Raw genomic sequence first — 14,876 nt, 5'->3', positions numbered from 1 at the left:
TTTCTAGACTCTCTCACTCAAGACAGAACTAAGCCTATTACATAACGTAATAGCATCACAGCGTAGAGTAATAGCATAATTCAGTGTACAAAATGTAAGACACGATTTTACCGCTCTACAGACTTTTCCATTTATGTGGTTCCATCTATATAGTTAAAGCTCTGGGGGTGTCTCTGGGCGAGAGACACATTTAGAGTTGAACTACACCGACCAAAAAATGTGCTTAATACGTTGAGCGTCCAAGGGAGGTGTGTGGAGTTAATCAAGGAGATAGAGAAGATAAGTCAATGGATGGAATGAAGCATTGAACTATAACATCCCTGGCAGGTTGAAGTGAAATAACACAATAAAGGCAAGTTGAAATTAAAAGCCTGAAACTAAATGAATGATATAGTGCTGCTAAATTATCGTTTCAGTGAGCTAGCCTATGTATTGCGGAAAAGCCTCCTCCATCTGCTGCTGTTGTGAGCTGAAGACACAGCCCAGGGGAGGGAGCCTCAGAGCTGTCAGTCATCTATCCATATGCTATCTGACCTTTCACATATAGCGCCTAGACAGGACCTAGCATCCGCCATTAACCAGAGTTCACAACACATAGAACCCTACTGGAGGGCAACAGATTCTTCATCCTCACCCCTTAATCAAGGTCTTTTCATTAACAAGATTTAAAAGCTTTGACGGACAGGTCACTGATCCAATCATAAATGTCCCTGAGCATCTTCCCAGAGCTTTTCCTGGGGTTCTATCTTTGATCGGAGTCATTTGCACTCAGCTCTGAAACCAGGCCCCACAGAGACAGGCCACTGTCCCAAAGTACAGACCTATTTAGCCTAATGGTGCTTTAAAAAACCCTATCAGCTTGTTCCCTTCTCTAACACAATAACGAGGGTTAACAGTTTACTTTTCACGCTAGAATTTCAACTGCTACAGTTCCCTGATGTCAGCCTGAGTCCTACCTTCAGTTGTTGCTAAAAACAGCCATCAAAAGAGTTCCGTTCAAACTTAGCTAGAGGAATGACTGGGCATAATGGGTGGTGGTGTGATGCGTGTCTGACAGACAGTGGGTTTAGCAGCAGAATCCATCCTGTGCTCTCTGCAGTAAGTAGGTCCTCAGAAACTCAAGCATGGCAGTACTGGGTCAGGGGACCTCCACAAGGCCCTGGCTGACTAAGGAGGATCCGCCAGGCGTAGAAACATACGGTGATGCATAATAGAACCAGGAACAATGTGGTGACAAGTACACTCTTGGAAAAAAGGGTTGCAAAATGGTTCTTTGGCTGTCCCCATAGGAGAACCCTTTTTGGGGAAAGGTTTCTAGATGGAACACAAAAGGATTCTAACTGCAACCAAAAAGGGTCATTCAAAGGGTTCCCCTATAGGGACAGCTGAAGAACCCTTTTAGGGTATAGAAGCTTTTAAACTCACATTTGGGCACTTGGCTGGCAAATTGCCTTAAAAATTATATACATATTATGATATTAACATTTATAACCACACTGCACCTGGCTGTGACTGAAATATGACTTGGACATGATGTATATAGCTATTATCTAGAAAAATAACGACATGTTTTTATCTAGCACGGCGATACCACTGTCTTTGTTCTGAGAGGGCATGTCATGAAACTGTGCCATCAGTGAGCAGCTCCTTAATACAAAAAACTTTGATCCGATGCATGAGCCCATGAACTCATTCAGCAAAGTCAGTTCAGAAATATTGTGTATAAAAATATGCTGTATAGAGTTGACGATACAATACATCTGAATAGTGCTACAGTTATCTAGGTTTTGTGAGGTGAAACCAAGGAAGACATACTGTATAAACATTTCACACCCAACTAATGACCAAGGGGACATGACAAAGGACTATTTCTGAAACTGAGATGCTACATTGCTCCTGTGGTGACAGGAACCTAAACAGTGGTGTTGTATGGAATGCAGAACGAAGTGTGATTCAGTATAACTACCAGGGTCCAGACAGCAGCCTTGTCAGCCACAAGCTCAGGGGATGTGTAAATGAAGAGAACAGTGAGTCTGTGTTTAGACACGGCATCCTGTGTTGTTAATAGAGAGGAGGAGGAACAGGCCTCAGCATTAGGCTACACTACAGGTGGAGTAAAACCAGACTCCCCAATTACATCCTACACACTTCAGCCAAGTCTGTTGTTTATGCTGTGAGTGTTATTTTACTGTATGTACGTTATGGACATAAGAGCACCTTAACTTCTCAACGGTCTTATATCATCGAAGACCACAACAAGTTACCCATAAACGTACCTTCACAATAGAGGATCATGAACCATACAAATATACAACTTATTTCATGTCCTTATGTTTTTGTGAGTGTCTGTGTGGGTGTCTATGTATGTGTCCCTGCCTGCCTTCAACTTCCTGTCCTTATTACACAGTCCTTTAAATCAGGGGGCACGTGTTGTGTAGAGGCTACCTTGTCCACTCTGACCCCACTGTCAGACTCTCCTCACAAACTCCTCCACAGCCCCTTAACGGTCGGGGAAGCATGAAAACGGGACCTGCTTGGCAGGGATCCTCACATGGCCCAAAAATCACCCTGAGAAATGGCACAGTGTGCACAAGGCCTGACACAGAGTCCAGACTCCCGTGGTGAGATAACAGCAGCTACAGCCTCTCTGCTGCTAACATTCTGGGGCAGCTGCCTTCTTGCATTCTAGTTCCCATCTAAATAAGATATAAATAGAGCAAAAAAAATCACCAACATCAACAATAACATAGTGGCAAATGTGCTACATAAATTCAAGGGGTTTGCGATAGCATCTTAAGTGCTTTGCAAAAGCATCAGCTGATATTGCACCAATTAGATGCATCACTACTTGAATATGGCGGTCTATTGAATCAATCAGGTTCTACACACACATTCTCTGTTGGCTGCCGTGCGCAAGCTTAAGCTGGTGTTCCTGGTGGCATGCTATTGCTGTAACATGCGTTACTCACCATGCATGTCTGTTTTCTGCTTTCCCACCCCCCACCCCAGCCTCCACCTGTTTGGGCTCTGCTTTGGGACAGAGGGATTTGTACAGCGTACCTTGTTCACTGCCTGTTATTATAATTATCTTATCATGCATGCTCTGGCAGTGAGCTACCGCGAAGGAGCAGAGCCTAACGCCAAGACTAAGGTATTGTATGTATTGTAAATAATTTTCTAATAAATGTAAAAATGAAATATGTGGCGAGAGAGAAAAAACACATGGGAAAAGTAATAGTATTTTGTGTTGAAAAACTAGAAACATTTCCATTCTTCAGTGTTATTCTCTTCTACTGTATATTCAAAATATGTGGTCTGACAATATAGTGTCTGACAATATAGTGTCTGACAATATAGTGTCTGACAATGTATGGTCTGACAATACGGTCTGACAATACGGTCTGACAATACGGTCTGACAATACGGTCTGACAATACAGTCTGACAATACAGTCTGACAATACAGTCTGACAATACAGTCTGACAATATAGTGTCTGACAATATAGTGTCTGACAATATAGTGTCTGACAATATAGTGTCTGACAATATAGTGTCTGACAATGTATGGTCTGACAATATGGTCTGACAATATGGTCTGACAATATAGTGTCTGACAATATAGTGTCTGACAATATAGTGTCTGACAATATAGTGTCTGACAATATAGTGTCTGACAATATAGTGTCTGACAATGTATGGTCTGACAATACGGTCTGACAATACGGTCTGACAATACGGTCTGACAATATGGTCTGACGTATATTCCGTCGCTGTCGAATGAAAACCGTGTAACTCCATTTTTTACCATTTGAATATTTTTTACATGTATTGACAGCAGTAACCCCTCAATGTACTCTGAACATTCCATGACTTTAGGACAAAGAAAATGTATTTAAATAGGTTGTGAAGTTATATAATTGTATGTTTGTTAATGGGAAAAAGTTCCATTTCCTGAGAAGTTTCTGACAATGACTTTTCCCTTCTGTATGGAGGCACTTTGTAATTTATTAGCAATGCTCTGTGTTAGTGCTCTTCTCTACATTTGGAAATGTAAAAATAGGACTTCTATTTTGGGACTGATGGTTCTGGCCTGACAAAATAGCTTATACAGAAAGGAAAGCAGGTGAATGAGATGACACTCCAAAGGTGGACGGAGCTGAAAGAACACCATCCCGCGGTGGCCTAAATCCCAGAATACCTGCAATAAAACACACTCCTTTAATGTTTTGTGTCTGGCTCAGAGTGAAAAGAGAGACTTGAGAGAAGATTTTCGAGAAAGGAACCTTTTCATAGCCTATCCATTGGAAATGTACAAACCTATAGGTATACCTTGTTACCATCCTCCTACCATGTTATTGCCACTTTATTATAGACTGTTGTGTAGAGTGCTGACTTGGAATCAAAGAGCCATTCATAAGAAAAAGCATAGAAAACCAGAAGCTGACCGACACCATGAATGTATGTATACAGTCAGACTAAGTGCTGTACATTCTAATGCTGTTAGACTATAGAATGTACAGTAAAGACGAAGAGAGAACACTGGCTGGCCATCTCATGATGTCTTAAAGTAGCCGTTTCACCCTGTTTATCCTCGTTGGTCCACATTTATACCTCTGTCCATCGCCTTGACCCTGCCTTAACTGGCCTTCACAGCCAATCACCATGGAATCCTCATTACCACTATCGTTTCTCCATCTCACATTTCACCATGACATCTCATTATGTTGATCATTATTTATCTGTTCCAGTGAATCCACAACTGATGACAGAGCAACTGTTATTTTTTCAGATAAAAAATATATAATTCTGGTGCAGGCTCTGGAATTCTGCTTTGAATCACGCTGTGAGAGAAGGTGTCTAAAACTCCCAGATAACAGAACTATTGTTTAACTCCCATCAGTATCGTACCCAACTCACACCAGAAAACACTTTTATACTTAAAACATTGTGCACAGAAAGCATCATTGTGTTCCTAAATAAGAAAGCAGCAGACTTGCTGACTTTTCACATTATGGCTGAAACAGAATGCTATACCAACAAAGCGTGCTTACAGCTGTAATCGAAAATAAACCTCATGAATAAACATGTATATTTTAAAGAAATGCTTCTAAACCGAACTGTATTGCTCATCACCAGGTGAGATATTTTAAAGACAACGCTAGAAACAAGACCTAAAAAGCAGCTCTAGAATGTTCTGTTGTATTATTCTATTTCAAGCCAGTTGAGGTGCTTTGATTGGTAACGCTCATGTTCTGCTCAGATGCACATATTTTCACATCCACATTCCACTGCACCATCCAAAGGAGATGTTGGGGTTTGTGTGACAAAATACTCTGGCCTTACTGTTGTCATGGAGGGACTCAAACACAGAAAGGTTATGTGCTTATAGATTTTGACTGTTGGTTAGCAGCATACTTGCCATAGTACTTAAACACTGTAAATTAGTGAGAATTTTCTATCCAATACAAGAGGTCTCTTGTCCACTTTTTGTTTTTTAGGTGGTGGATCCATTTTAAAATTGCGGATAGATAATTGCTTCCATCAATGTAATTCCATGATGACATCACGGTGATGGTTGATGTCATCATGGAGGAGTGGGAGAGGACTCTAGTGGCAACCTGTGAAGCTCTGGTGAACTCCATGCCCAAGAGGGTTAAGGCAGTGCTGGAAAATGATGGTGGCCACACAAAATATTGACACTTTGGGCCCAATTTGGACATTTTCACTTAGGTGTGTACTCACTTTTGTTGCCAGTGGTTTAGACATTAATGGCTGTGTGTTGAGTTATTTTTACACTGTTATACAAGCTGTACACTCACTACTTTACATTGTAACAAAGTGTCATTTCTTCAGTGTTGTCACATGAAAAGATATACTCAAATATTTACACAAATGTGTGGTGTACTTACTTTGTGATATACTATACATATATACATACATACATACATACATACATATATATATATATATATATATATATATACACACACGGCTCAAAAAAATAAAGGGAACACTAAAATAACACATCCTAGATCTGAATGAATTAAATATTTTTATTAAATACTTTTTTCTTTACATAGTTGAATGTGCTGACAACATAATCACACAAAAATGATCAATGGAAATCAAATGTATCAAACCATGGAGGTCTGGATTTGGAGTCACACTCAAAATTAAAGTGGAAAACCACACTACAGGCTGATCCAACTTTGATGTAATGTCCTTAAAACACGTCAAAATGAGGCTCAATAGTGTGCGTGGCCTCCACGTGCCTGTGTGACCTCCCTACAACGCCTGGGCATGCTCCTGATGAGGTGGCGGATGGTCTCCTGAGGGATCTCCTCCAAGACCTGGACTAAAGCATCCGACAACTACTGGACAGTCTGTGGTGCAACGTGGCGTTGGTGGATGGAGCGAGACATGATGTCCCAGATGTGCTCAATTGGATTTAGGTCTGGGGAACGGGCGGGCCAGTCCATAGCATCAATGCCTTCCTCTTGCAGGAACTGCTGACACACTCCAGCCACATGAGGGCTAGCATTGTCTTGCATTAGGAGGAACCCAGGGCCAACCGCACCAGCATATGGTCTCACAAGGGGTCCGAGGATCTCATCTCCGTACCTAATGGCAGTCAGGCTACCTCTGGCGAGCACAGAAATTCCCCCCCCACACCATGACTGACCCACCGCCAAACCGGTCATGCTGGAGGATGTTGCAGGCAGCAGAACGTTCTCCACGACGTCTCCAGACTGTCACGTCTGTCACATGTGCTCAGTGTGAACCTGCTTTCATCTGTGAAGAGCACAGGGCGCCAGTGGCGAATTTGCCAATCTTGGTGTTCTCTGGCAAATGCCAAACGTCCTGCACGGTGTTGGGCTGTAAGCACAACCCCCACCTGTGGACGTCGAGCCCTCATACCACCCTCATGGAGTCTGTTTCTGACCGTTTGAGCAGACACATGCACATTTGTGGCCTGCTGGAGGTCATTTTGCAGGGCTCTGGCAGTGCTCCTCCTGCTCCTCCTTGCACAAAGGCAGAGGTAGTGGTCCTGCTGCTGGGTTGTTACCTTCCTACGGCCTCCTCCATGTCTCCTGATGTACTGGCCTGTCTCCTGGTAGCGCCTCCATGCTCTGGACACTACGCTGACAGACACAGCAAACCTTCTTGCCACAGCTCGCATTGATGTGCCATCCAAGATGAGCTGCACTACCTGAGCCACTTGTGTGGGTTGTAGACTCCGTCTCATGCTACCACTAGAGTGAAAGCACAGCCAGCATTCAAAAGTGACCAAAACATCAGCCAGGAAGCATAGGAACTGAGAAGTGGTCTGTAGTCACCACTTGTAGAACCACTCCTTTATTGGGGGTGTCTTGCTAATTTTCCTATAATTTTCACCTGTTGTCTATTCCATTTGCAGAACAGCATGTGAAATTTATTGTCAATCAGTGTGGCTTCCTAAGTGGACAGTTTGATTTCACAGAAGTGTGATTGACTTGGAGTTACATTGTGTTGTTTAAGTGTTCCCTTTATTTTTTTGAGCAGTATATATATATATATATATATATATATATACAGTGCCTTGCGAAAGTATTCGGCCTCCTTGAACTTTGCGACCTTTTGCCACATTTCAGGCTTCAAACATAAAGATATAAAACTGTATTTTTTTGTGAAGAATCAACAACAAGTGGGACACAATCATGAAGTGGAACGACATTTATTGGATATTTCAAACTTTTTTAACAAATCAAAAACTGAAAAATTGGGCGTGCAAAATTATTCAGCCCCCTTAAATTAATACTTTGTAGCGCCACCTTTTGCTGCGATTACAGCTGTAAGTCGCTTGGGGTATGTCTCTATCAGTTTTGCACATCGAGAGACTGAAATTTTTTCCCATTCCTCCTTGCAAAACAGCTCGAGCTCAGTGAGGTTGGATGGAGAGCATTTGTGAACAGCAGTTTTCAGTTCTTTCCACAGATTCTCAATTGGATTCAGGTCTGGACTTTGACTTGGCCATTCTAACACCTGGATATGTTTATTTTTGAACCATTCCATTGTAGATTTTGCTTTATGTTTTGGATCATTGTCTTGTTGGAAGACAAATCTCCGTCCCAGTCTCAGGTCTTTTGCAGACTCCATCAGGTTTTCTTCCAGAATGGTCCTGTATTTGGCTCCATCCATCTTCCCATCAATTTTAACCATCTTCCCTGTCCCTGCTGAAGAAAAGCAGGCCCAAACCATGATGCTGCCACCACCATGTTTGACAGTGGGGATGGTGTGTTCAGCTGTGTTGCTTTTACGCCAAACATAACGTTTTGCATTGTTGCCAAAAAGTTCAATTTTGGTTTCATCTGACCAGAGCACCTTCTTCCACATGTTTGGTGTGTCTCCCAGGTGGCTTGTGGCAAACTTTAAACGACACTTTTTATGGATATCTTTAAGAAATGGCTTTCTTCTTGCCACTCTTCCATAAAGGCCAGATTTGTGCAATATACGACTGATTGTTGTCCTATGGACAGAGTCTCCCACCTCAGCTGTAGATCTCTGCAGTTCATCCAGAGTGATCATGGGCCTCTTGGCTGCATCTCTGATCAGTCTTCTCCTTGTATGAGCTGAAAGTTTAGAGGGACGGCCAGGTCTTGGTAGATTTGCAGTGGTCTGATACTCCTTCCATTTCAATATTATCGCTTGCACAGTGCTCCTTGGGATGTTTAAAGCTTGGGAAATCTTTTTGTATCCAAATCCGGCTTTAAACTTCTTCACAGCAGTATCTCGGACCTGCCTGGTGTGTTCCTTGTTCTTCATGATGCTCTCTGCGCTTTTAACGGACCTCTGAGACTATCACAGTGCAGGTGCATTTATACGGAGACTTGATTACACACAGGTGGATTGTATTTATCATCATTAGTCATTTAGGTCAACATTGGATCATTCAGAGATCCTCACTGAACTTCTGGAGAGAGTTTGCTGCACTGAAAGTAAAGGAGCTGAATAATTATGCACGCCCAATTTTTCAGTTTTTGATATGTTAAAAAAGTTTGAAATATCCAATAAATGTCGTTCCACTTCATGATTGTGTCCCACTTGTTGTTGATTCTTCACAAAAAAATACAGTTTTATATCTTTATGTTTGAAGCCTGAAATGTGGCAAAAGGTCGCAAAGTTGTTTCACTTATAATTCACTGTATCACAATTCCAGTGGATCAGAAGTTTACATACACTAAGTTGACTGTGCCTTTAAACAGCTTGGAAAATTCCAGAAAATTATGTCATGGCTTTAGAAGCTTCTGATAGGCTAATTGACATCCTTTGAGTCAATTGGAAGTGTACTGTGAATGCATTTCAAGGCCTACCTTTTATTTCTAGGCCTCTTTGCTTGACATCATGTGAAAATCAAAAGAAATCAGCCAAGACCTCAGAAAATAAATTGAAGACCTCCACAAGTCTGGTTCATCCTTGGGAGCAATTTCCAAATGCCTATAAATACCACGTTCATCTGTACAAACAATAGTACGCATGTATAAACCCCATGGGACCACGTAGCCGTCACACCATTCAGGAATGGTGCAAAAAGTGGTGTGAAAAGTGCAAGTCAATCCCAGAACAACAGCAAAGGACCTTGTGAAAAGGACCTTGTGATCGCTTTCTGGAATTTTCCAAGCTGTTTAAAGGCACAGTCAACTTGGTGTTTGTAAACTTCTGAGCCACTGGAATTGTGATACAGTGAATTATAAGTGAAATAATCTGTCTGTAAACAATTGTTGGAAAAATTACTTGTGTCATGCAGAAAGTAGATTTCCTAACCAACTTGCCAAAACTATAGTTCGTTAACAAGAAATGTGTGGAGTGGTTGAAAAACGAGTTTTAATGACTCCAACCTAAGTGTATATAAACTTCCGACTTCAACTGTACCACTTGGATCCTGTTTCAGTAATAATGAAATCAGACCTTCTTGTTGAGTGTCCGATAATTTACTGTTTATATAGGAGTGGTTAAAACATGCTAATAATGGCCCTCTGAGTTTATCAAAAACAGTTTGGTATGATATTTGCATTGCTACTAAGTAAACCTCCAATTGGTCCCCACTATTCCACCCGCTAAAACCACTCCTCATCCCAAGTTGTCATCCCAATGCCCGGCAGAGCACCCCCGACTCCCCGGATCCCATGGCCCCGGAGAGACCGGGACCCATCCTTCAAGAAGAGCACACAGTGCCTCCCACAGAACAGAAGCAGATTAACCGCCAAATTCATGGCAGTGCCACAGGGTTCAATTCTCAGGCCGACTCTCTTCTCTGTAAACATCAATGATGTCGCTCTTGCTGCTGGTGATTCTCGGACCCAGCTCTACGCAGACGACACCATTCTGTATACATCTGGCCCTTCTTTGGACACTGTGTTAACAAACGTCCAGACGAGCTTCAATGCCATACAACACTCCTTCCGTGGCCTCCAACTGCTCTTAAATGCAAGTAAAACTAAATGCATGCTCTTCAACAAATCGATGCCTGCACCCGCCCGCCCATCTAGCATCACTACTCTGGACGGTTCTAACTTAGAATATGTGGACAACTACAAATACCTAGGTGTCTGGTTAGACTGTAAACTTTCCTTCCAGACTCACATTAAGCATCTCCAATCCAAAATTACATCTAGAATCGGCTTCCTATTTCGCAACAAAGCATCCTTCACTCATGCCACCAAACATACCCTAGTAAAACAGACTATCCTACCTTTCCTTGACTTCGGCAATGTCATTTACAAAATAGCCTCCAACACTCTACTCAGCAAATTGGATGTAGTCTATCACAGTGCCATCCATTTTGTCACCAAAGCCCCATATGCTACACACCACTGCGACCTGTACGCTCTCGTTGCCTGGCCCTCGCTTCATATTCGTTGCCAAACCCACTGGCTCCAGGTCATCTATAAGTCTTTGCTAGATAAAGCCCCACCTTATCTCAGCTCACTGGTCACCATAGCAACACCCACCCGTAGCACGCGCACCAGCAGGTATATTTCACTGATCATCCCCAAAGCCAACTCCACCTTTGGCTGCCTTTCCTTCCAGTTCTCTGCTGCCAATGACGAACAAATTGCAAAAATCACTGAAGCTAGAGTCTTATATCTCCCTCACTAACTTTAAGCATCAGCTGTCAGAGCAGCTTACCGATCATTGCACCTGCACACAGCCCATCTGTAATCAGCCCACCCAACTACCTCATCCCCATATTGTTATTTATGTTTTTGCTCCTTTGCACCCCAGTATCTTGACTTGCATATTCATCTTCTACACATCTATCACTCCAGTGTTAAATTGCTAAATTGTAATTATTTTGCCACTATGGCCTATTTATTGCCTTACCTCCCTAATCTTACTACATTTGCACACACTGTATATAGATTTTTCTATTGTGTTATTGACTGTACGTTTGTTTATCCCATGTGTAACTCTGTGTTGTTTGTGTCGCACTGCTTTGCTTTATCTTGGCCAGGTCGCAGATGTAAATGAAAACTTGATCTCAACTGGCCTACCTGGTTAAATAAAGGTGAAATAAAAAATTAAAATTAAATCCATCGCCCTCACCTCAATTTATATATAGCCATTAAAATATATATATATTTTTTCAAAATCCTGTTTCTCTTATTTACCATAATTAGCAGTTCATGTTTGTAGTAATGTAGGCAGTCTCTTGTCCACTTTCCCCTTTGACTCAGTCTCTCCAATCGTTTTATTTTTTTATTAACTTAGTACCAGCTGGATTTCATATAAGGATTAGACATACAGGCAATATACTGCACTTAATAGGACAGTAAGTAGATAATATATAAACATATAGACCTGCACATTGACACCTAGGTTCTCTAACCAGATTCTAAGCTGAACATCATCAATCAAATTTCAATCAAATGTATTTATAAAGCCCTTCTTACATCAGCTGATGTCACAACGTGCTGTACAGAAACCCAGCCTAAAACCCCAAACAGCAAGCAATGCAGGTGTAGAAGCATCAGGGCTTGATTTATAGTACACAGCCCACTGTGACAGCCATGCTGGCATCAAGAGCACACATAAGCATTTCCCATCAATTTCACAGCAGATAGCACACTGTCCACTGCCCGCACAGTAATATATTTTTTAATAGTCTCCTCAATATATAAAATACAAGGCTACATGACATTACTGCCTTCAGAGAGACAAAACCAAATTGATATTGGCATGCATCTTTGTCAGCTAGCCTAAAAGCTCCTGACCTGCAAGCAAGCCCTCACTGATGATGACAAAATATTTAACATGTCCATCATGTGACACAAGATCAGACAAATAAAAATATGCAAATACAAACATTTTGTACAGAAAAGTATTAAGTCATTATATCAGTCTCTAATCACCAAGTGTGCATACTAGGATTGCTTGAGAAGCCAATATTTTTCTGTTTTAACCCCTCATCACTTAGGTCACCTTCCATCGAATGTTGTTCATCCACTGCTAATAGATCAGAGGACCACTTTGTTCAATAGAGCGGACACTGTAGACTAGTGCTGAGCGATTAGTGCTTTTTGAGGTCGGTTTGGTTTCGGTTCGATTAAAAAATGATCACAGTTTTCGATTTTGTTTTTTTTAAACATGAAATGCACTATGTGGGTTGAATGCTGTGACACAGAATAAAACAATTAATACAAGTCCCATAATGGTAGTGACTGCCCATTACTGCTTATCACTTATTAACCATTATTTATTCACTTTACTTTAATAAAAATGTTCAGCTGTTGTGTATATTAAATGTGTTTTATTTGATTACTTTATTATTTCATTCTAAGGCATCTCAGTAGAGCTGCTGGCTATGCTGTCTGACAAAATCACTATTTTAGTAGCTCTTCAAAGTAAATAAGGCATACTTTTATGACTGCTGAATACCAACTATCAATCCCTTAGCTAATATATTTCAGGTAGAGATACCTCGAGAAGCAACTGCTCTCAAGACTCTCTCTCAATCGCTCATTCTTCTCTCTTTTACATAGCAGGCATAAAAGAAACATGGACAGGACAAGTAGGCGTGTAATGGATTATGGCCATTGTAGTTCTTTACCACGTTTTCTGCGCTAAACTACATCGAATATTGGCCTGTTGGAAACGACAACTCCCTACTACATCGCACAGTTCGGGCTTGATCTGATTTATCTCTAGAGAAACTGCACATTGAGCACATTGAGCTCACAGACAAAAACAGAATTCAATGGAATTCACATAATTGAACCGATGACGGTCAATTACTTAGTTAAAAAACAAAAAATAACCGAAATGTACGTAAATTGCTCAGCACCACTGTAAACACTAGTCCTTGCCATCTTAAGGTAACGGCATGTATGAGATTTGCTAACATGGTCTCTAGAGAGTTAGAATTGCCAAACATCCGCTAAATTGGTTCAAATGAAATACTTTTAAGACACAACATATTGATCATTAAAGGTTAAGGTGTAAAACACACTGATTAATTCAGTTGTGTCCCAGCACCAGGGCCAGAAGACCACTGACCCCCAATAAAGTCAGCTCATATCACCATCATGTGGTTCTAAGTAGGTACTACATCTACAGCCCATTGTATGTGATGGTAAGGTTGCTGCAGAATGCAGTTTTACTTTGTAGATATTATTGCTCACCTGGTGTTGAAGAGAGGGTCGTTATAGATGAATAGAGGGTGCATCACTGTACGCTCCTGAGATAGAAACACACCCTGGTTGTGAGGAGCCATGACTTCCCCCTCCTGCTTGTGACAGCTCCTCAACGCAGGCTGATCTGTAAGAGATAATAGAATAATAACAATGAGTGAAAGCATCCATAATATTCAAACTAATTTTACCATCAGATGAAGAAATACTGGTGTGACAACACACTTCATTTTCCCCAGAGGATGAATTAAATCATGTTACAATATGCCACGTCATCATTCATTCCTTTGTTTAGGCCTAAACACCAGAAATTGAACATGTAAACAAAAATACAAACAAAATGCTGATTACCCTTTCTCTATTGTTTTCTTCATTTAACTAATTAGGACAATGGACTGTCTGGCACTGATGCAGGGGCCATGTGTTACAACATATCCAACTGGACAGACAATAATCTCTTCACTGCTGTGGCTTACAGTTGCTATTTTGTCCCAGTTCTTAGGCAGTTTAGCAAGGGTTAAAACCTTCAGCTAACATTAACACATGAAACTGACAAAAATTACATATTTTGTCATTTAAAGACTGTGATTTACTGTACCTTCAATATCCAGCAGAAAACAGGTTAGCAAGTGTGGATACACCTCTTCCAGAACAGAGCAGAAAGCACAGAAGGCCCCAGGGCCCTTCAAAGACAACTTGTCCAGAAATATCTCTGCCCTTTTCTTATTGGTGTCATAACCCAGGATTTCCTTGCATTCCACCAGAGAGAACACCCTGTCATACACAAGGTATGGCAGCACCTTGTTGACATCCAGCTCCTTCAGTAACCGCTCCCTATGGTGTCTCAGGATTTTGGCAGCCCACGTTTTCTTATTTTTGCCAGATGGTCTCCTGCGGCTCATCTGCTTCTTCACAAACCAATTCCGAGTATCACTGCCCAGCATTTTGAGGTTGGATAAAATTACTTTTTCTTAAACAATACCGCTCTCTTAGCAAAAGTCAATTGGATGGTAGCACATATTCTACAAATGTGGAGGTTGCCATGCCAAATATTTCCATAATGGTGACTATGTTTCCACCAGACATAATACCTCTAGACAGGAAGGTCGACAGTCTGGACATGGACAAAAAAAATAGCTTGGTGCTTATGTTGTTAAGAGGATTATCATACTCTGTTTAGACCTTCACAAACTGCTCACCATGAAAATA

General features: G+C 41.3%; 1 protein-coding gene across 1 annotated transcript in view; it reads right to left on the bottom strand.

Annotated features, from left to right (window-relative positions):
- Positions 1-14,626, bottom strand: part of LOC139411403 (tight junction protein 1a) — a 175,493-nt gene extending 160,867 nt beyond the window's left edge. The window contains exons 1-2 of the mRNA XM_071157711.1: positions 14,266-14,626; positions 13,659-13,794 (exon numbers count right to left, since the gene is read on the bottom strand). Coding sequence (XP_071013812.1) covers positions 13,659-13,794; positions 14,266-14,611 — 482 coding nt within the window. The 5' untranslated portion in view covers positions 14,612-14,626. The remainder of the gene's footprint in view (positions 1-13,658; positions 13,795-14,265) is intronic.
- Between the last annotated feature and the right edge of the window lie 250 nt (positions 14,627-14,876).

This window comes from Oncorhynchus clarkii, chromosome 6, assembly GCF_045791955.1.
Source record: "Oncorhynchus clarkii lewisi isolate Uvic-CL-2024 chromosome 6, UVic_Ocla_1.0, whole genome shotgun sequence".
In the NCBI taxonomy this organism is placed as follows: domain Eukaryota; kingdom Metazoa; phylum Chordata; class Actinopteri; order Salmoniformes; family Salmonidae; genus Oncorhynchus; species Oncorhynchus clarkii.
The sequence above is the reverse complement of the archived record's forward strand: the minus strand, read 5'-3'. Positions and strand labels throughout refer to the sequence as shown.